The following is a 20,715-nucleotide window of genomic DNA, read 5'->3' on the forward strand; positions in this document are numbered from 1 at the left end:
AAGGTTAATTCAATTAATCAAAAATGATAGATTAAAGTGAAAATAATCATAAGTTGAAGCCCTGTCATGCACACAAAATTGGTTAGATTTATCAGAGGTAAAATGATCATTTCTGAGTCTAAAGGAGCACGGAAATTAATTGTATCCACTTTGTCATGAATTTAAAACTAGTCAGCTGTTTATATCTAACTGTCCTTACATCATCTCTGTATTGAATGTGGTTTCCTTTAATTTATTTCTTGTCTGTTGTGTATGTGTGCTGCTGTGCTTCAGGACGACTGTGGGACTGGACTCGGGTCTTTCTCTGTCAGAGTGGAGAGCGTGCCCTGCTGTGACGAGGCTCTCACCTGCTCCAGAGCTATCGTCATAGACCTGCAGGTAGATCATTTTTATTTTTTTCATTCCCTCCTCGTCCTTTTTTAGACACTCAGCTGTTAGTCAGATGTTTATGCATACATGGATTCCCTCATTAATTTTATCAGATGCTTATTGTACTCTTCTGCTATCATGCAGTCATCACTATAAATGGACTTGTACACTATTGAGAGATTGTTATGGTGTACAACAAAGTGTGGATACCTGATCCGAGTCCGTTGGGTGCCGAGGGGTCCCAATGGTCCCAATTTCTCCCCACTTTGCCCCATCCTGTCTCATCTCATCTCATGCAATCCTTTCCCGCCTTATCATGCCCTGCTTCCACCCTCTCCTGTCCCATACCATCCCATCCTGTCTTACTCTGTCCCGTCCAGGGAGAAGTCACCCTGACGCTCAGCGACATGAAGGTGACCAGACGCCTTCACACAGCCATTTCTGCGGGGGTAGAACCGCTTTACTCCACACACACTGTGGGACTGTACATAATGATCTCAGTACCCAGCAGAGGCCTGACTCTCATCTGGGACAAACACACCAGGGTCACCATAGAGATGGTCTCATGCTTGAGGGTGAGTGGTGGGGGTGTTAAAGAGGCTTTCACAAATTTGGTCATTTTTCACCGGGTGCTCTATAGGAAAACCCTCAGGCTTGGGAAATGGCTTTCTTTTTTATTTATTTGTTTATTTATTCAATGAATAAATAAAATAGTTAACAGAATAAAGTAGTTAACAGAAAAGAGAAAGAAGGAAGAACAGAGAGAGAGAGAGAGAGAGAGAGAGAGAGAGAGAGAGAGAGAGAGAGAAAGAGGGGCTCATTAATTTCTATATTAATGTTTTGGAATTTTATGGTGCTTTTGAACACATTTCAATTGTTTTTTTTTTTTATTCATCTTGTAATATTTTGTCCCTCAGAACCGAGTGTGCGGCCTCTGTGGGAATTTTGATTCCAATGAGATGAATGACCTTCAGATAAGTGGCTCAACAGGTAAAGGGCTTCTAGTTACCCATGCCTTTTCTTTGTTTTATTATGATGTGGCCACATTGTTGTTGTGGTGATTAAAAAAATCGTGTTGGAACAATGGTTAAAATGAATAAAAATCCACTGTTTATTAGCGGTGGCCAGTCCCCTGGCCTTTGGCAACAGCTGGAAGACGACGACACCTCCTTGCTCTGACGTGACCATGGAGGTGTTTCCATGTGAACGCAACTCGTACTGCTCGGCCTGGGCCCAGCGGCGCTGTATGATCCTTAAAGGAGACACCTTCAAAGACTGCCACCTCAAGGTACACTTTGCAGTATATTAGAGAGATTATGGGCGCCTCAATGGGAATCACTACCATAGCACCAGCACTACCAGGGTTTGATTCATATGGTGCGTTCCAATGGCTAAAAATTTGTCTGTCATACTGAAGTAACTTTTAGTAAAACACTGACCCTAAAGGCTACAGGAGCACTGTTCTGTAGGTAATTCTGTATCCTGTGGAGGAGTCAAGAAAAAAAGGAAACAATTTTTAATGTCATTAAACAATGGAGAATCACAAATAAATCAATAAAAATAGAGACTTCTCCCATGGGTTATATTGGCTCATTAATGATACAACATGTCCGAGCTAATCAGCCCTCTCACTAACCATCTTACCAATATGCCTGTAAAATTATTTTAATTTTATGTTTTCTGACTATAGTTTGTGTCCTGTTTCATGCTGGATTTGCAGGAAAGATCATTAATATACACTATCGTGTGAACTGAATTACCATACAAAACTAAACAACAATTTAGTGATACAAATCATAAGATCTGACTTTAACCACTTAGAAATGGAATAGTTGCAGTTTTGGTGTATGAACACCATCTCTGAACCCTTTAAAAACTCCTGTTATTTTTCTTACTGGTACTGTCTGCTGCCAATAACCCAGGTGGACCCGGAGCCCTACTACCAGGCCTGTGTGCTGGAGTCATGCTCCTGTGAATTTGAAGGGAAGTTCCTGGGCTTCTGCACGGCCGTGGCGGCCTACGCAGAGGCCTGCAGCGACCAGGACGTCTGTGTCAAATGGAGAACACCTGACATGTGTCGTAAGTAGGAATCCCATTTATTTCAAATAATATCAGCTTTGTCTCACCTCTAAAAGCAGTCCGTCACTGGTCAGTTTCTTTCAGAGGTTTAACTTTTTCTGATGGAGAAATAAGAGGTGAGAAGTGCCATGTGACAGCTTACAATAAGTTGGAGAACAAACAACTGGTTGTAATTATCAGTGAAAAAAAAAAAAAGATTAACATACAAAGTATTATAACTATTACTGAACCTGTGCAATTATTTTACTTTTACTAATTTAAACATCAGCGGTCTACTGTGACTACTACAATGAGCAGGGCCAGTATAGCTGGCACTACGAGCCTTGTGGTCAGATCCAAACCTGTGGAAAAAGCAACTCCTTCACTGGCAAGCTGGAAGGTAAGTTTTCTCATTATCATTATTATATATTATATATTCATACTACCATATTACTATATGGTAGTATGAAACATATGCTGTTTTTTAAATGATGTGTATAACGTTAGTGCCTAATTCTGCCATTGCCACAAGTATAGCAATCAAAGGTTAATTAGCAGATATGGGAGAATCCTGATGCTAGATTAAAATCCACAAAATGGAGATATCTGTTGAAGCTTATTTGTAGTCTTGGGTATGGTCTAATAGTTTCAGCCATCTTAGCCTATAAACTATGTCCCTCTGTGCTAAAGGCTGCTACCCCAGATGCCCAGCAGAGGCACCATACTATGATGAAAATACGGGCAGGTGTTCCGCCTTGAGCAATTGCACCTGTTACTTCAATGACACTGTCATTCAGCCTGGGGCAGTGGTGAGGATGCGCGGTCAGAAGTGGTAAGACAAGCCATTCACAATAGATCAAGTCAACATTTCCATGTACAGGGTAGATGTTGTCTTATATGAGAAAATATAGTATAGCAGTACAGCAAAGCAAAAACATGCCTTTCTACAGTTTTAACATCCTTCTATCCCCTTTCTATCCCTTATGTGATCCTTTCAGCCCCTGTGAAAATGGGAAAATCCACTGTGGTAAGCATAGATAATATCATTTGCCATAAATTTCTTCTTAGGCATGACTTGAGAGATATATTTGTACACATATTTTTGAAAGGTTTGTGGCCTTCATGATTTGTAAGTGTTTCAAATGACCTTTAAATGTGCCTTTACAGGTTTTGATCTCAGAACAGAGACACCGAAATACATCTGTCCTCCACCAAGCACAACCAGCCAGCCTTCCACCGTGATAACTACCACACCAACTCTGACCACCACTCCCTCTGAACCTGCCACATCAACTACTCTATGGATGCCTACATCCATACAAACGACGACTGGGACAACAACACTGTCTACAACCTCAAGGGAATTTACCACCACGCCAATGCAAACTACAGCTGTAACTAGCACTGTAGCAACTCTACCTTCTACCACAATTACAACTTCAACCACCACTGCAACAAGTGCTGCCACTGCCCCAACTACAGCAGCCGCAACAACTACACCTTCCATTAGCACTACACCAGCTACTACGACAACTGCATCAACTGTGCCGTCCACCACTCCTACAAGTAGTACCACTACAACTGCCTCAACTACAAGTGCAACCTTGTCAACAACATCTGTACATCCCACAACAACTATACCTTCCACTACAACTACAAGTACTTCCATTACCACTACTACAACTGCCCCAACTACTATTGAGACCTCATCAACACCTTCACCAACGATCACACATCCCACCACCTCTACATTATCTACCTCCACTACAACTGCTCCAACTACTATTGTAACCTCATCAACGACAACAACTTCCACCACCTCTACACCATCTACCACCACTACAACTGCTCCAACCACCATTGAAACCTCAACAACACCTTTACCAACAACCACACCCTCCACCACCTCTACACCATCTACCACCACTACAACTGCCCAAACCACTATCAAAACCTCATCAGCAACCTCAGCGACGACGTCTTCCACCACCTCCACACCATCTACCACCGCTACAACTGCTCCAACTACCATTGAGACCTCATCAACACCTTCACCAACTACCACATCTTCCACCACCTCTACACCATCTACCACCACTACAACTGCCCAAACCACTATCAAAACCTCATCAGCAACCTCATCGACATCTTCCACCACCTCCATACCATCTACCACCGCTACAACTGCTCCAACTACCACTGAGACCTCATCAACACCTTCACCAACTACCACATCTTCCACCACCTCTACACCATCTACCACCGCTACAACTGCCCAAACCACTATCAAAACCTCATCGACGACATCTTTCACCACCTCCACAGCATCTACCACCACTTCAGCTGCTCCAACCACCACTGAAACCTCAACAACACCTTTACCAACTACCACATCTTCCACCACCTCTACACCATCTACCACCACTACAACTGCCCAAACCACTATCAAAACCTCATCAGCAACCTCATCGACATCTTCCACCACCTCCATACCATCTACCACCGCTACAACTGCTCCAACTACCACTGAGACCTCATCAACACCTTCACCAACTACCACATTCTCCACCACCTCTACACCATCTACCACCACTACAACTGTCCAAACCACTATCAAAACCTCATCAGCAACCTCAGCGACGACATCTTCCACCACCTCCACACCATCTACCACCACGACAGCTGCTCCAACTACCACTGAGACCTCATCAACACCTTCACCAACTACCACATCTTCCACCACCTCTACACCATCTACCACCAATACAACTGCCCAAACCACTATCAAAACCTCATCGACGACATCTTCCACCACCTCCACACCATCTACCACCACTTCAACTGCTCCAACCACCATTGAAACCTCAACAACACTTTTACCAACGACCACACCCTCCACCACCACTACAACTACCCAAACCACTATCAAAACCTCATCAGCAACCTCATCAACGACATCTTCCACCACCTCCATACCATCTACCACCACTTCAACCGCTCCAACCACCATTGAAACCTCAACAACACCTTTACCAACGACCACACCCTCCACCACCACTACAACTACCCAAACCACTATCAAAACCTCATCAGCAACCTCATCGACGACATCTACAGAAACCACAACCACTATGCCTTCCACTACAGCTACTACAAGTGCTACTAGTACAACAATTTCAGCTACCACTTCAATCCAGCCCAATACTACTACATCAGTCACGATACTTTCGACACCAACTTCTACTGTAGCAACGACAACTGCTGCAACAGCAACATCAATGTTCACGGAGCCCACTACAGCTGAATCTCCTTCAACTGCTACCTCAGCACAACCTACAACAGCTTCTACTGAGACTTCTTCTTTTCCCACAACAGAGTCACCTACATCTGAATCTCCTACAACTCTGCTTACTACTTTATTCACAACGCTGAGTACTTTGTTCACCAGCACTAGTTCTTCAACAGCATTGACATCAAAAGAACCGACTACCTCAGTTATACCACCAACAACAGTGCTGACAACAGGTACTTTAAACCTTTATTTCATTGTTCTTATAAGGAGAAATTCTTCTTGAGCCAGATAAAAAGAGGAATTTCCCCTACTGGTATTGCTGAGGTATTATTGTCATTGTAATGGAGAACTGTCCACAAACACAAGTACATGAACTATGAAGGAATTATGAATTCACATGCAAATACACCTACAGACAAGAAGTGATATTAGCTAATTTATGAATTCACATGCAAATACACCTACAGACAAGAAGTGATATTAGCTAATTTATCCTAACATCCAGTTCCTTCCAAATGCCTTAAATTCATTTTTCATCTTTTTCTCTGTACTTTGTCTTCAGGTCCTTCCTCTACAACGGTTTTGACCACACAGCCACCATGCGAGTGTAGGGACCTCATGAGGAACCAAAGCTGGGATTGCAATGAGACATGGACAGAGGACTGCTTCAATAAGATCTGTACAGATGGGATGATACAGTTGACTCCAGTGGTTTGTCCAAATCCTACAGTTCCCATATGCCCTAGAGGACGGGCTGTGAAGGTTTTGGATGGATGCTGTGAAACGTGGAAGTGTGACTGTAAGTGTGTTTTGTCTGCTGTATTCTTGTCTTTTTGTCTCTAATTCTCATTATCCCTTTGAATTTGAATTGATGAGGTCTTCTCTTCAACATGAATGTTTGATCTAATTCCATTTATTTATTTATTTATTTATTTATTGTCAAAATGAGTCAGGTTCTTCTGCTTGTTCTGTGTGGAAAAAAAGCTTTATTCGTAGTTAGCTGTTTTAGTAACAGTTCATAGAATCATGTAGTTATCAACCAGCTATATTCCAAAGTAAGACTTACCTCTGCATCAGACCAGATACTACTAGTTTATACAGTTATCCTTACTTGCCTATTTGAATAAGAAGATGATTTGTCCAAAAATCAGGTTTAAATTTTGTTACAAATTGTCTTTAAAAGGTCTTAAAAAGTAATAAATTTAACTCTTTAATACCTGCAAACACTACGCAACATTAACCAGTCCCAAGAGTGGCATTGAACATATTAATAATTCCCTTCATTCAGTCTTAATTCATGTATCTTTCCTTACAAAAAATTATGCATCATACAAATCTTTCTCCCTCCATATAAATTCACCTTTCATCCATTCCTCTTCACTTTCCAGGTCAGTGTGATCTATATGGCGACCCCCACTACATCTCCTTCCAGGGTGTGAGCTTCGACTTCCTGGACAGCTGCACCTACATCTTGGTGGAGGAGCAGTCACCACATTATGACCTGACCGTCATCGTGGACAACTTCCTATGCGTGACTGGCCTCGAAGGATCCTGTGTTAAAGCCATTATCCTGAAATATCAGGGCAACACAGCCACACTCACTGTGAACCCAGCTACATTTACAGTACAGGTAGAGATATAATGCAACTTTCTATCACAATTTACAATTGTATTTCAAAGGTAAAAAAACATGCTTTATTGAACCTTTTTCGTTATCTGTATCACAAAGCTTCACCTCATATGTTGGGCTTTTAACACTACTCATTTTTATATTTCAAGTCATGATTACACCTCTGTTTGCTGGGTATCTGGCTTCAAGGAGGCTAAAGAATAGATTCTTGCTGTGATGAAGATGTAATTATTGTCCGGTGATCGTCATTTGATGCACAGATTTTCAGAGGATCCAGCTGCACATAACAGTCCATCACTACATGTTCCTTCCCGGAGTCTTTTCTATACATATTACTAAATTCCCTCTCCTGTCCACAGCCTGCAATAGGTTTTCTCTCCTGAGACTATGTCATGATAACAGAGCAGCTCCGCAATATCCACTCTTACCTTTCAGAGCTTAAAGTCTCATAATATCTGAGTCTACCCCTTCTCCCTGTTCTGCCCACAGCCTCCAACAGTTTCTTTCTCTCCTGAGACTTTCTCATAATGACTACAACAACTCCGCAATATCAACTCCTACATTACAGAGTATCATTATATGTGATTCTCCTCTGCCTGAGGATACTATTTTGCGAGAAAGAGACTGATGCTGTTCTCTGCTGCCCTAGGCCACCCTGAACAATGTGACTGTGCAGCCGCCGTATGAGGAGGGTGGGCTGAGGTTTGAGACCACAGGTTACACGATGTTTGTCTACATGCCAGAGATCCGCTCTTATGTCTCCCTCACCCCAGCCTACACCTTGGTGGTCAACCTAGCTATGGAGTTTTTCTTCAACAACACTCAAGGACAGTGCGGTGCGTAATGGGTAGATAGTGTTGTGATTGGGTGCATATGCATAATCATGTGTGTGTGTGTGTGTATGTATGTGTGTGAAAGCCGTACAGAGGATATAACACACCCTCTGGCTGTAGTTAAAGTCCACCGGTTTCGGGCATCAACAGCTGTGAGCTACTGAATGTTTTTTTTAAAGTTAAGGGTGATGAAACCTCACATGTTTTATAGAAGCAGTGTTGCACTGACCCCTACAGGCCAAAAGCTTAAATTCAGCTGCATTTCTGACTGCAACAAATGTCTCTGTTGGATGTGTTCACAAGTGTGCTCTCTCTCATTTCTGACCAAACCCAGCAGTGATGCAGCACAGATGAATGTGAAGGAACATCACTGCAGCAAGGTTAAAATGATGCCAGCAAAAATCTAGATTTTCTGCCTGGTTTCACACCCCTTTTATGACTTGACTACCCCAACTAAATACATCTATGATCACATGACTGCACTGATGTTGATTTGATATGGATCATTTCAGTGTTTGTTGTAAACTCATCTGATTTTTACATAGCCAGTTCTCCAGATATGCAACTGCAAAGCCTCTGAACTTATCTCTACATCCTCCATCCAGGTGTGTGTGGTGTTGGCTCATGTATCCGCAGAGGAGGGCAGATGGAGGAGGACAGTTGCTGTCCTAAGACGGCCTATGACTGGGTGTACCAGGATCCACTGAAGCCCGCCTGTGACTCTGCACCGAGGGATGTGCCTTGTTCCCTGCCACCTGGGTCCCCAACAAGCCTCCCACCATCACAAAGCTCCACCACCCGCTGTCTTGGGAGCTCACTGTGTCACCTGCTGCAGCATCCGTAAGCTCCATATGTACACACACACACACACACACACACACACACACACACTCTTATTGGACTAAAACAAAGAGGGCTATGAGCTAATTTGTTCCCTCATTAATCTCTGCAGTGCACTGCATATGCAGACGCTCTTTACTGATATTGTAAAGTGGTATGTAATCATATTCATTGTGCATGAATGTGATAATTACTCTATGGAGAGTTAACTAAGTGATATAACTGTTAAATTTTATTGGATGTGTTTTACATTTAATTTAAATTTTCAAATGTAATTTAATCGCACACACACACACACACACACACACACATGTTAATTCAAGCATACAAAAGTCAAGACAAATAGGATGTAAATTATATTATGGATACAATGATATTGCAACAAAGGTTGCTGTTGGTTGTTTTTTGTTTCGTTTTGTTTTTTACTAGAGATTGTTATTGTGAAGGTTATGCTGAGATTAACATTAACTTCATGGAGTTGGGGGAGGCTTTAAATAAGCTATAGCTTCAGCCTTACCCTTTTGGCAGACTCATTTTGTCTTTTTTTTTTTTCCACAGCTCAGCTGTGTCTTTGTTGTATTTTTGACATGATGGAATTATGAATTTGACCAAATAAATTCATTTCATTTCATTTTATTTCACACACAGCTAGGATAAATATCATTTTTTAATCATTAGTTCATGTGCATATTTTGTTGTTGTGCATTAACTGCACTGTTTTTATTTTATTCCTCAGAGTATTTTCAGAGTGCAGAAAGTTTGTGGACTTGGACGTTATGGAGAAGAACTGTCGTTTTGACTCGTGTGCGAGCTCAGACGTGCCGTGCTCCTCTCTGGAACAAGCTGTTGAGGAATGCAAGAAACTTGATTTCTGCATCGACTGGCGGACACTCACTAATGGAAGCTGTGGTAAGTAAATACATAATCCTGTTTGATTCGTTTTTTTTTTTTGTTTTTTTTACAATATTTACAATGGGTTGAATCGTTTACCATCTGAAATGGATTCACTTACTCTTCTGGGTTTGATGGAACCTGGCTGCGATGATGAAACCAATATCATGGCACCCAAGGGGAGGATAATGTTTCAGGAGTTTACAGCCAATATGGGCATGGGAAATAAGCTCTATTTGTTGTTGGGAAGCGTGCAGCTGTACGTGCCCAACTAAGTGACGTGTGAATCATCAATAAATATTTATAAACATCCCTCTGCACCTTATTCATTATTTATTGTGATCGTGCATTGATTTGATGGGCTTAACAGCAGAACCGAGCACCATGCATAAAGACAAGTGCAGCAAGAGATGAAGCCATCGTCAAGGTTTTACATTTTGCTGCATGTTTCCTTAAATGCTGCTTCGCTTTTGCTCTGTCCCTAAAAAAAACTGTGGTGGGGAGAGTTAAAGGAATAGTTCACCCATAGTACAAAAAAAATATATATTTTCCCACTTACGTGTAATTGTCATTATTCTGATTTTCTGGTGTTTTGGACTTTTGGTTTGGACTCTACTTTAGTTTTTTTGTGTTTTCCTTGTGTTTTGGTGTAGTTTCCTTTGCCCTGCTGTGTCACTGCCATTAGTGGCTTCACCTGTGTCTGCTTAGTCTTCTTTGCCCCTCCCAGTTCCTCACCTGTCCTGAGTCTGTCAATTATCCCTGCTTGTCCCCCTCCTAGTGTTTCCCTCAGCCTTCTCCTGTCTGATGCTCCAGCCCCTTCCCCAGGTGTGTCTTGTTATCTGATTGGTTCCTTGTGTATTTAATTCCTGTCTTCAGTTCAGTTCTTTATCCGATCATTGTCTTTGCTGTCATGCGGTGTATTGCCATGCGTGCTTCCAGTGTTTCCCTGTGATTATTCTTAGTGCTCTTCGAGTTCCTTGTGTTATTTTGTAGTTAATAAATTATTTTTCTTCACTGCAACCTTCTCCGGCATTTGGGTCCTACCGACCTCCACACATGTGACAGTAATGCAATCTATGTTGAGGTTTCCTGACTTCTGTGATCTTCCCCCGTCTCCCTTCACCCCAGTAAAATGGGGCTGTATGCGTATTATTTGGGGGAGCTCCAACCATCAAAAATGCACATGTGAAAAACTCAGCAGCAACAGCTCTTTCCAGAAATAATGACGCACATACATGAAATAATCCACAACCCTCTGAGGCAAAGAGTTGCATTGGGAACTATTTCCTGCTGAGGAACCCTGGAAAACTGTATCTATACGCCCCAAATTGATAATCCATGGGGGAGGAAACAAAACACTACCCATCCAGCCATATTGTAATGAAATGCCAATGTTACACCCCTGTAAGGGGAAATAGAAATAAATGAAGCGAGATATGGTATTGCTGGCTTCAGGTTCAAACTGTAATGTATAACTCACATGTTCACATTACATGTTACGCTCTGTCAAGCTGTCAGGACGAACGCTGCCTATATTCACCCGCTAAAGTTACTTTATACAGCAATATTATACCAGCAAACTGCTCCTTGTAACATAAAAAAAACATATGTACACAGTTAAACATTAGCTACAACAGTTTTCCTCACCTGTAAGGGGAAATAGAAATAAATGAAGCGAGAGACGGTGTTGCTGGCTTCAGGTTCAAACTGTAATGAACAAGCCGTCAGCAACATGCGCCCCCTACAGGCGAAACCCGGAAGACAAGAAAATAAATCAGAACACATTTCTCTGCCGGAACAATAGATCACATGCGCCCTCTACAGGTGACACCCGGAGGACAAGAGCAATCAATAAGAACACATTTCTCTGCTGGAATAATAGATTACAGATATCTCAGAGTAAACATTAACTAACTAAGTAATAATAAACCTGAAGAAATAAAAAAATATTTTAAGAAATATCTTGAAGTATTATTTCAAAATGCCTCTTTCCAAATATCAAATAAAACACATTAGAGTGCACCTTAACCATTTAAGCTATACGTTGTCTTTCTCTTGGTTTTAACACATATGCTCATATCTATTACACCAAGAGACAAGGGGAATTGCCTAAGACTCTTACCAGCTGTCCAGATTTTCAAGAAAGTGTGTGGTTTACAGATATTAGACTGCCATTTCAACTCCAAACATACTAAGGCATTCTGATTGTGAATTATGTTGGCCAAAGGCTATGACCTGTCAATGACTGAAAGCAGAAATGCCATCCAGTCTCATAATACAAACACTGCAGAGTGTTAATTACAGTGCCAAGAGATAATACCGTATTGATCTGAATATAAGACGATATTTTTTACATTGAAAATGCCCGGAAAAAACGCCCTCGTCTAATATTGGGGGTCTAAGCAAATACACATGTATTGTACTTGCATATGTTCCGTGCTTGAATACAGCACACTTCCCCCGCTCTGGCACGGTTGGAAGGGGTGTGCTCCAGCACGGTACGGGCGTTCATGCACGAGCACATGCACGGTCACGCACGCAGCGGGTGAACGTGGATACAATGTAAATCATGCAACTTTCCTCCTACCGGAGAATGGCCGCCGCGCAATCAATAATCAACCATGTTGTCTGTGTCGCTGTCCATGGTGCTGCTGCAACCGCGTATAAACAAAAGTTGATTTATGATGAAAGGTATATATGGCAGTCTGTGTGCGCCGCACACCTGTCAGATCCAGCAGACCTGACCGGGTGGGCGCGGTGCCGACTGAGGCACCGGGCGGCATCAGGTGGGCCGGCCGGTGTGCGCCGCCACCCGGTTGAATGTAGCAGCCAGCTGACATGCCGCTCCGGCTGTCAGTTGGACGCTTTCTGAAGTTACCTCCGAAACTGTCAAGATAAATAAACATCCCTTAACCCTGGCCCTGAGTGCAATGTGAGACGGTGGCGGTATCAGAAAGAAGAGCTAAAAAATGCCCACAGCCAGAGAAGGGCTTTTCGTGGTCCACAAACTGGTCGATTCAGCGAGATTGACAGGAGGGTGTGCGATTTTGTGAATGAGAAACGTAGTGAAGGACTGCCCGTTATGAGGGCTGTGATGCAGCAGAAAGCACTTGAAGCTGCCACAGAGCTCAACATACCCCGCACTGAGTTCAAAGCTAGCATGGGCTGGTGTTGCAGAATGCAGTGACGGATTTAAGAAATTTGGGGCCCAAGGCAAAGGCAGGCATGGGGCCCTCTGAGATGAGAGGACAACACACAAAACAGGGGCCCCGAGACACACATAATACGATAAGCATTCTGCTGGCATTTTAGCGAAAGTATTTTAATCAAAAACATAATTAATGTGCGCAAATAAGTAATAACTGTATTAACCATAAGTGTATGAGGAGTTTTATGGGGCCCTCAGGAACTTGGGGCCCTAGGCAACCGCCTAGTTTTGCCTAATGGTAAGTCTGCTCCTGGCAGAATGTCCATATAAAAAGTATTTTTCCAAAAAAGGGTCTTGAAAAAGAGGGGTCGTCTTAAAATCAGGGTTGTCTTTTATTCGGGTCAATACGGTAATGTGCTTATTTCCTGGAAATACATGTGTGCAGCCACTGGCTGAGGTTTTATAAGAGCTTTCTCTCCATTTTTCATTTCTCCCTCACTGCACTTCTCATGAATCAAAATACCAAAGGTGAATGAACTGTGCTGTCCAATAAACTGTACACTCATAACTTTTAGCCTTGCTCATGTTTCAGCTGTGCCCTGTCCGGAGGGAATGGTTTACAAAGAATGTGGCGGCAAGCTGGATGACTATTGCCACAGAGGGTGAGTTGGATTTGATCGGACCTCAATCATCTTCATTTCAATTAATCCAACTTTAATGAACGAAATATGTACCAAAATATCCATTACATACAGGACATGAAAACTGTGGTAATCTAAACAAATGCCGGCAATGTTTTGGTGTTCTTCTGTTGGGTAACTTTACTCAACACATGTTTGGAAGCTGCTGCATGTAATTTTCTTTCAGACATGATTTTCAGCTCCAGTAACTTCCACCGGCTAAACTTAAAATCCTCGCTGTAGATGGTAGAGTAAGTAGAGACACTGACCACCAACTAGAGGGGCTGAGTGTTGGCAAGCATCCTCTCTGCTAATAAGCAAGACACTGAATCCCTTCTGAAGCTGAGCCTGACCTCTGACCTCCATGTAGATGGGAGACTGGAAATAGATAATTTCACTCATTATTCCAACGGCTCAGTCACTAAAACTCTGTGTTGTGTGAAGCCAGACAAGTTTCATAAAATCCTGTAAGATCCCTTCGAGCTGACTACTCGACCTTGTTTGATCTTGCACTTCGGATGATTTGATCACAAGTGGACAGCGCCAAATACGAGCAAAGACACATCATGAGGTCGTCTGGGACACATTTGACCACACATGTAGTGTAAATGCTACTGCACCGCCCACAAGGATGTAGTGCACAAAATGATGAAGGCAGTGACAGAAGTGGTGAGATGAGACACTTTGGAGACGCATGATACAGACAGCTGTGAACGGCGATGCATCTCTGCTGTCCACTCGTGTTCGGATCACCTGAAGCGCCTGTTTAGACCAAGTCGAAACAGAGTTCTAGCTGTTTCCGTGCTGCACTTGATCGTTTTGTCAGGAAGTCATTACCACACATCTGCTTTTGCTGTTCATGTGTTCAAATTTAAAATAGCATTGCATTTTCTGGAGAAAAGTGACATACTCCCACATGCTTCAGCCCTTCAGCTACAGTGCTTTAATAAGGTGTGGAAAAAAATCCCATGCACTACTATAAGTAGTCCATAGACGGATAACATGTCTTGACTTATTATCAATCAGCAATTAGACTTGTATCCATAATTAAATACATAAATAGAGCACTTTTTACCAAATAAATAAAAAATAAAAATGCAAATTGTATCACATAGTTCCATTCTCTCTGTAAGAGTGTCAGTAATGCTTCAAAATGTCTGCAGAATATACACATGTAGTCATGATACTGAAAACATTTCACATGCATAGCATTTGGTCAAATGCACATAGTGTATGAAAAACACTGGAGCAAAGGTCTCAAATCAAAATGTGCACATGGGCCATGTGGACCACGAAGGCATCAAACGTGAAAGACAAAGTGTTTGTTCTCTGTTTTGACTCCACAGGGAGCGTTTTCCAGGAGCCGTCCTGGAGAAGCTCAGTGGAGGCTGTTTCTGTCCCAGCGGCCAGTTGAAGGCAGGGAAGCACCTGAACACCTGTGTGAATGTCACCGAATGTCCCTGTGAGTAGCAGGGCCTTCCTGAACATAACACTGACTCCAGCAGATCTTGGTTTGAGCTCTCCCAAGTTTTAACTGCCATAATGAAGGGATATAAAAACCAATATGATACATTTAACCTCCATTTAAGTTTTTTTTTTTTTTTTTCTCTTCTCCATCTTCTCTTCTCTGGCAGATTGTACAGGACCACTTGGTGAGCCCAGACTGGTAAGAAGCCTTTAAGGAATACTCCTACAACATTTTTCGGCAAAATACCCTTTTTCCAACACACCCACATTGAGACAAGATGTCCAATGCCATTTTCACTTCTGTACATCCAGTGGTTCAGTTCCACTGTGACAGAACCAGGCTAATGACTCCTATAGACTTTAAGTCATTATGCTAAGCTAATATAAAATGCTACCCACAGGAGCCAAACCACTGGACGTGCAGAGGTAAAAATGGTATCGAACATCTTGTCTCACTCTGGGGAAAAAAGGATATTTGGCCCAAAACGTTGGAGTATTCCTTTAATTCCATGAACACATCATTACAAATCATAATCTCTGTAATTCTGGGTCAGAAAAGCAGTAACTTAATATTAAGATTACCAAATTTGTCTCGCAGCCTGGCGAGGTGTGGGTGTCCAAGTGTCACGTGTGTACATGTAACAACATTACCAAGAAGGAGGAGTGCTCTCTAAAACCTCCTGGGCCGATTCCTGTCTGCGGCCTCAACTCTGTACTGGTGAACAGCTCCTGCTGCGGGGACGTGGTCTGTGGTGAGGATCAGGACTTTATCTCATTCAGGTTCAAGCCCGCATGGCTGAAGCCCGTCTGGTTGGTTGGTTCTTCTTTGCCCTCTTCTGTTGTGCACCCTCAAGTCTGTTAGTCTTCAAGGAACCAAAGTTTGTGGATATGTTTCAAAATTCCCCCAATACTATCTTTCCTTCACTTATGTCATGTAAAACTTCCCAAAATTGACCTAATTGCCCACTTACCTGTTAATGCGTTAAACTGTGTTGCAGTTGAGAAGATATGCAGTTATAAAGGAAGGACGTACAAGGCAAGTTTCACCACATATCATATCCAACCTAACTATGGATTCTTCCTAAAGTTACAGTCAACTAAACAGATTTGTGTTTTGTTTCCGAAACACAAAGTTTGGCAAAGTTGTCATTTGAATAGAATTAAATAGAATTGAATTGTATTCCGTTATAGCCTGGTTTTGGTGTGTCTGTGTGTGTGTGTGTGTGTGTGTGTGTATGTGCTTGTCACATACAGGTGGGAGACAGATGGAAAGATGTCGCCCGTCCCTGTGTGTCGTTCAGCTGTAGCATAGACGGCATTCAAGCTGAGACAAGGGTGTGTCCCAACGTGAGCTGTCCAGAGGTACTGTGTGTATTATCCATAACTAATAGACGAGAACTAATAGAACTGATTGAAGAGAGATTTATATCTTAATATGGCCTTATTACACATCACTAACCCGTGTATAAAGCTATGGAAATGTATTGTATTGTTAAAATTAGAGCTACAACTGGCAAGAGTGTCCCACCCCGTGCAAAAACATTTTTAGCACATACCCACCCCTATCAGTCACTGAAAAGAATATATTTAGGCTTGAGTGGTGTAGTTTTCTAAAGTGCTATGACCTATTTCACGATTAATTACTCAAAATTTTCAAATGTGCATTCATCTCCTGCTGCTGCTTTAACCCCAAAAGTGAAGTTGCCTTATGCAGTTTCAGTGAAACTCTCCCTATGCCCAGGCCTTCATATAGTACACTTACAGGATTGATACACAGGTATAAGACCATTGTTTAGTATTACAAAACATCTAATAACAAATACTTGACCTTTCGCTCTTGTTTTTTTTTTTTTTTTTTTAGGAGGAGAGGATTTGGGATGACCATCACTGCTGCTTTACATGCAATTTAAGTCAGAGTAAGTGTAAACCACTGTTTACAGCTTGTGACAGTGACTATTCTGAGGAGATGACTGTTGATAGCGGCATTCATATTACTTTTTATAAAAGAGTTTAATCAAATTGCCAGAATCCACTTTCTCTTGTTTGTTGATATGTTAGCTTTTAAGTACATTTTCCATACAAGATTTTCAAAATTAGACAATGAAACAGGTACAGGCTGCAAGTCATCAAACACCTTCTTTTTCCTAGTTTTGAAGCATGCCATGTTTTGCAGCAACACCTATGGCTGATTGATATATGGGCTTAATTACATTTCTTCGCTTATTTTTTTAATAGTTGGAAACGGTGCAATTTTTTATAGTTTGAAATGGTGTATTTACAGTTTGTTTATTTCAGTTTAATTACAAATATGTTCAGTATAAGACAAGGACAATAGATTTCTTAATCTATTGTCACTTCCATCTGTTTAAAAAAGCATTTGTTCATTAATCAGAAATGCAAATACAATTTTGTCAACTCCGTCAGTTTCCCGTCAACACCGTCAGATCTTCATCAGCACCGTCAGATGTATGTTTTTGTAATTTTGGGGGAAAAAAATTAATTCTTTCTTCAGTTTTTGTTGTTTAAGTAATAAAGGATCATCAGATCTACATCCTCTTATGTCTTATTAACTTAAGGATTTTTTTTCTATAGTGGCAAAATAAAAGATAAAGTTTGAAAATACAAATTTTTAGAAATCTGTGTATTCATAATAGTGTGAAATTAAGCCTTAAGTTTATATATTATATTTTATTGCATATCAGAGTAACTAAACACTATTACAACATACCTGAGAACTTAAGATTCTTGTTGGGCTATTATAATTATATAATTATATACTTTTAGTGTGTCTGACGGAGTTGACACAAATCAAGTTTTTGAGGTAAACATGTGAATTTGTTAAAAATGTTTTTTAACCTCCAGCCTGCACCTTTACATGGTTAAATAGCACAGATCTTTATCTACATGAATATATAACTCTAATCAATATAGTGTAAATTTTCAAAAAAAGTTTTTCAGAAAGTGTTTTGTCTTGACTCTCAAGAATCAGTGAATTTAGTCCAAATCAGTATCCAGTGTAGATAATAAATTACACAACATAAATACCTACATGTACAAGAAAAGACCCAGAAAACAACAGAGCATAGATGTGTACGAATGCACGGGAAAATGAATAAAAAATAAACAAAAATACTAAAAATAAACTAAAAATAAAATATAACCTTGATTAATTACAGGATGGCATAAGGGATAATGGATTTCCTTGTCCTGTCAGTGCTGCCTAGTATAAATCTACGACCTGCTGCTCAAAAATATCCATCAGTTGACACAGAGGAGCAGCTGTCAACTTACACTCCTGACATTTTAAACTCAAAACTTAAGCTTTAGTGATTTACCATTTCAGGCAGTTAGGCATTATCTAGACTGACCTGTGGGGTGTGATCCTGCCTGGTGTCTTTGTGTCTTACTCAAACTTGTGACCTTTAAGTTACGGAGGAGCAGCATCTCCCACCGGTCAGGCACCATGCTGCCGCTCACATCTCCTCCTCCCCCAGGTGAGCAGAGCTGTGCTCCCAGGCTGACCAGCATCGACATCACCGTAGACAACTGCACCTCCACCCTGCAGCTGCCTGTGTGTCAAGGCCAGTGTGCATCTGAGTTGAGGTGGGGAGAGTATATTTGTTTATAGCCGTAGTTACATCATCTTTTATATGACATGATCGTCATTAATCTCTGCATTAGGTCAAATGTGCTGTGTACTGATTACATGTGATTACGATTTATGGCAGGTTGTTGTCTCTGGACTGCCAGTGCAATCATAGTTAAAGGGCCATTAAGTAATTATGACTTTAATTAAGTCTTATCTGCAATCACAAAATTGCACTGATATCAAGTCTCCTCCCACATGTCTCCTCCTTTTGACGTAAAGGATAAGGCTGGTCTATTTTTATATTTTTATTCATTTATTTATTTTTTTATTGTCAAAAGAAAATTAGCTTTAGTTTTTTAATGTTGAAACCGTTTTGGGACAGTAGAGATGTTACTTATTGCCCCTTTAAGAGAGTGAGACTTATAATGAGACATATAATGAATCAGGGATAGGAAATAAAAATGATTGTCTTTTACCCACTCTGTCCCTTTGCTTCCTTTCTTTCTTCCTTCCTTCCTTTTTCTATCCCATTTCCAACCTCCCGTCCTCTCCTCTCTGTGTCTGTCCATGGCAGCTGGGCCGTGTTTCGTGATGTCCTGCAGGTGGAGCAGAGGTACCGGTGCTGCCGGGAGCAGAGCTCAGAGAAGCGCTCAGTAACCCTGCAGTGTTTGTCCGACTCCTCTGTCAGACACTACACCTACCAGCACGTCACCAGCTGCCGGTGCAGAGGCTGCAGCACACTGCGCTGAAAGGGCTCTGGATAGCTTGGACCAGAGACTTTGTCCCCGGTTATATTTTTGTACGTTACAGAAAATGAATCGTCGTTGAATGGCAATATAATGCTGCAATGTAATACTGTCATATGGATCCGCCTGCTGAAAAATTGAAGGATGTGTGTATGCATGTCTATGTAATCTTGAGCGCGGGTCTGTACAAATGCTGCACACATATCTATGCACAAGTCTTTGAGTGCCTTTCTTAAAAACAAAATATTTTTCAACATTTCCTAAATCAAATAATTAAACAGTTCCCATTCATTTTTTTAAAAAATTCAAGGTAATTAATTGACTAATTTCCTGTGAAATAAAGTGAATCATTTAAGTTTGTATTGTACTCTTTTTTTTCCAGTGACAGTACCTTATGAGTTAACACATTTACATCACTAGAACCTTATAAAACACAAGTGGCGTGCTGATTGGTAGCTGCACTGCAACTGGCCGACATAGAAAGTCCAGCCAACTGCCCAGAGGTTTTCCCTATTTTATTTTTTTTTTCCAGCCTCACAGAGTTGTCACAGCCCTTGAAAATCCTTGTAAATTCAGTGGATTTGAGGATTACACAATAAACTGTTCAAGTGCTTGAAAATGAGTACATGGTCTTGAAACTTACCTTGAAATAGCACTTTTAAAACAAATAATTTCCCCAGGGTTTCATCATTTGACACGCTCAAGCAAGAAAAACAAGAGAGAAAAAAAGGAAACCAAAGCATCTGATGTCTTATTCTGATTAACAGGGTGATGAGTTTTGCATGTGTGATGAACAATGATTGAGTATTCCCCATTGATTACAAATATCCCTAATTAGTGCTGAGTATTTGGCATTGATCCCCCTCTCAACACGATAAGAACATGTGCTCTTGAAGTAGTCGCTGCTCGGCCATTAGTACACAGAGAGGGAACCATTGTTAGAGTATCAATGGGACAGGAAGACTTTGAACTGTCCTGGAGTACGCCCTGCCTTACAAAAGCCGAATTTCTCCAGGAGAGGAAAGGCCTTCAGTCTTTGAAAACAGCAGACTGATAGAAACAGCAGGCTTGTAAAATAAGCTTTTCCCAGCGCCACGCTGCTGCTGTTTGTTGTGCTTACAAAAGGATGGATGCTTTGGAGGCTTATGATGTTCACAGAGGGGAGGATGTGC

The 20,715-nt window shown here is 41.4% G+C and overlaps 1 protein-coding gene across 1 annotated transcript in view; it reads left to right on the forward strand.

Annotated features, from left to right (window-relative positions):
- The window catches only part of LOC115355477 (mucin-2), a 35,026-nt gene extending 14,861 nt beyond the window's left edge, over positions 1-20,165 (forward strand). Inside the window, exons 21-43 of the mRNA XM_030046297.1 lie at positions 274-378; positions 750-944; positions 1,287-1,359; positions 1,488-1,657; positions 2,292-2,448; positions 2,717-2,827; positions 3,118-3,259; positions 3,426-3,454; positions 3,595-5,952; positions 6,282-6,518; positions 7,108-7,349; positions 7,999-8,185; positions 8,788-9,022; positions 9,759-9,931; positions 13,654-13,723; positions 15,088-15,203; positions 15,376-15,407; positions 15,807-15,960; positions 16,207-16,244; positions 16,463-16,570; positions 17,070-17,124; positions 18,703-18,811; positions 19,372-20,165. Coding sequence (XP_029902157.1) covers positions 274-378; positions 750-944; positions 1,287-1,359; positions 1,488-1,657; positions 2,292-2,448; positions 2,717-2,827; positions 3,118-3,259; positions 3,426-3,454; positions 3,595-5,952; positions 6,282-6,518; positions 7,108-7,349; positions 7,999-8,185; positions 8,788-9,022; positions 9,759-9,931; positions 13,654-13,723; positions 15,088-15,203; positions 15,376-15,407; positions 15,807-15,960; positions 16,207-16,244; positions 16,463-16,570; positions 17,070-17,124; positions 18,703-18,811; positions 19,372-19,546 — 5,271 coding nt within the window. The 3' untranslated portion in view covers positions 19,547-20,165. The remainder of the gene's footprint in view (positions 1-273; positions 379-749; positions 945-1,286; positions 1,360-1,487; positions 1,658-2,291; positions 2,449-2,716; positions 2,828-3,117; positions 3,260-3,425; positions 3,455-3,594; positions 5,953-6,281; positions 6,519-7,107; positions 7,350-7,998; positions 8,186-8,787; positions 9,023-9,758; positions 9,932-13,653; positions 13,724-15,087; positions 15,204-15,375; positions 15,408-15,806; positions 15,961-16,206; positions 16,245-16,462; positions 16,571-17,069; positions 17,125-18,702; positions 18,812-19,371) is intronic.
- Positions 20,166-20,715: the final 550 nt, after the last annotated feature.

Source organism: Myripristis murdjan, chromosome 23 (genome assembly GCF_902150065.1).
Source record: "Myripristis murdjan chromosome 23, fMyrMur1.1, whole genome shotgun sequence".
Taxonomy (NCBI): domain Eukaryota; kingdom Metazoa; phylum Chordata; class Actinopteri; order Holocentriformes; family Holocentridae; genus Myripristis; species Myripristis murdjan.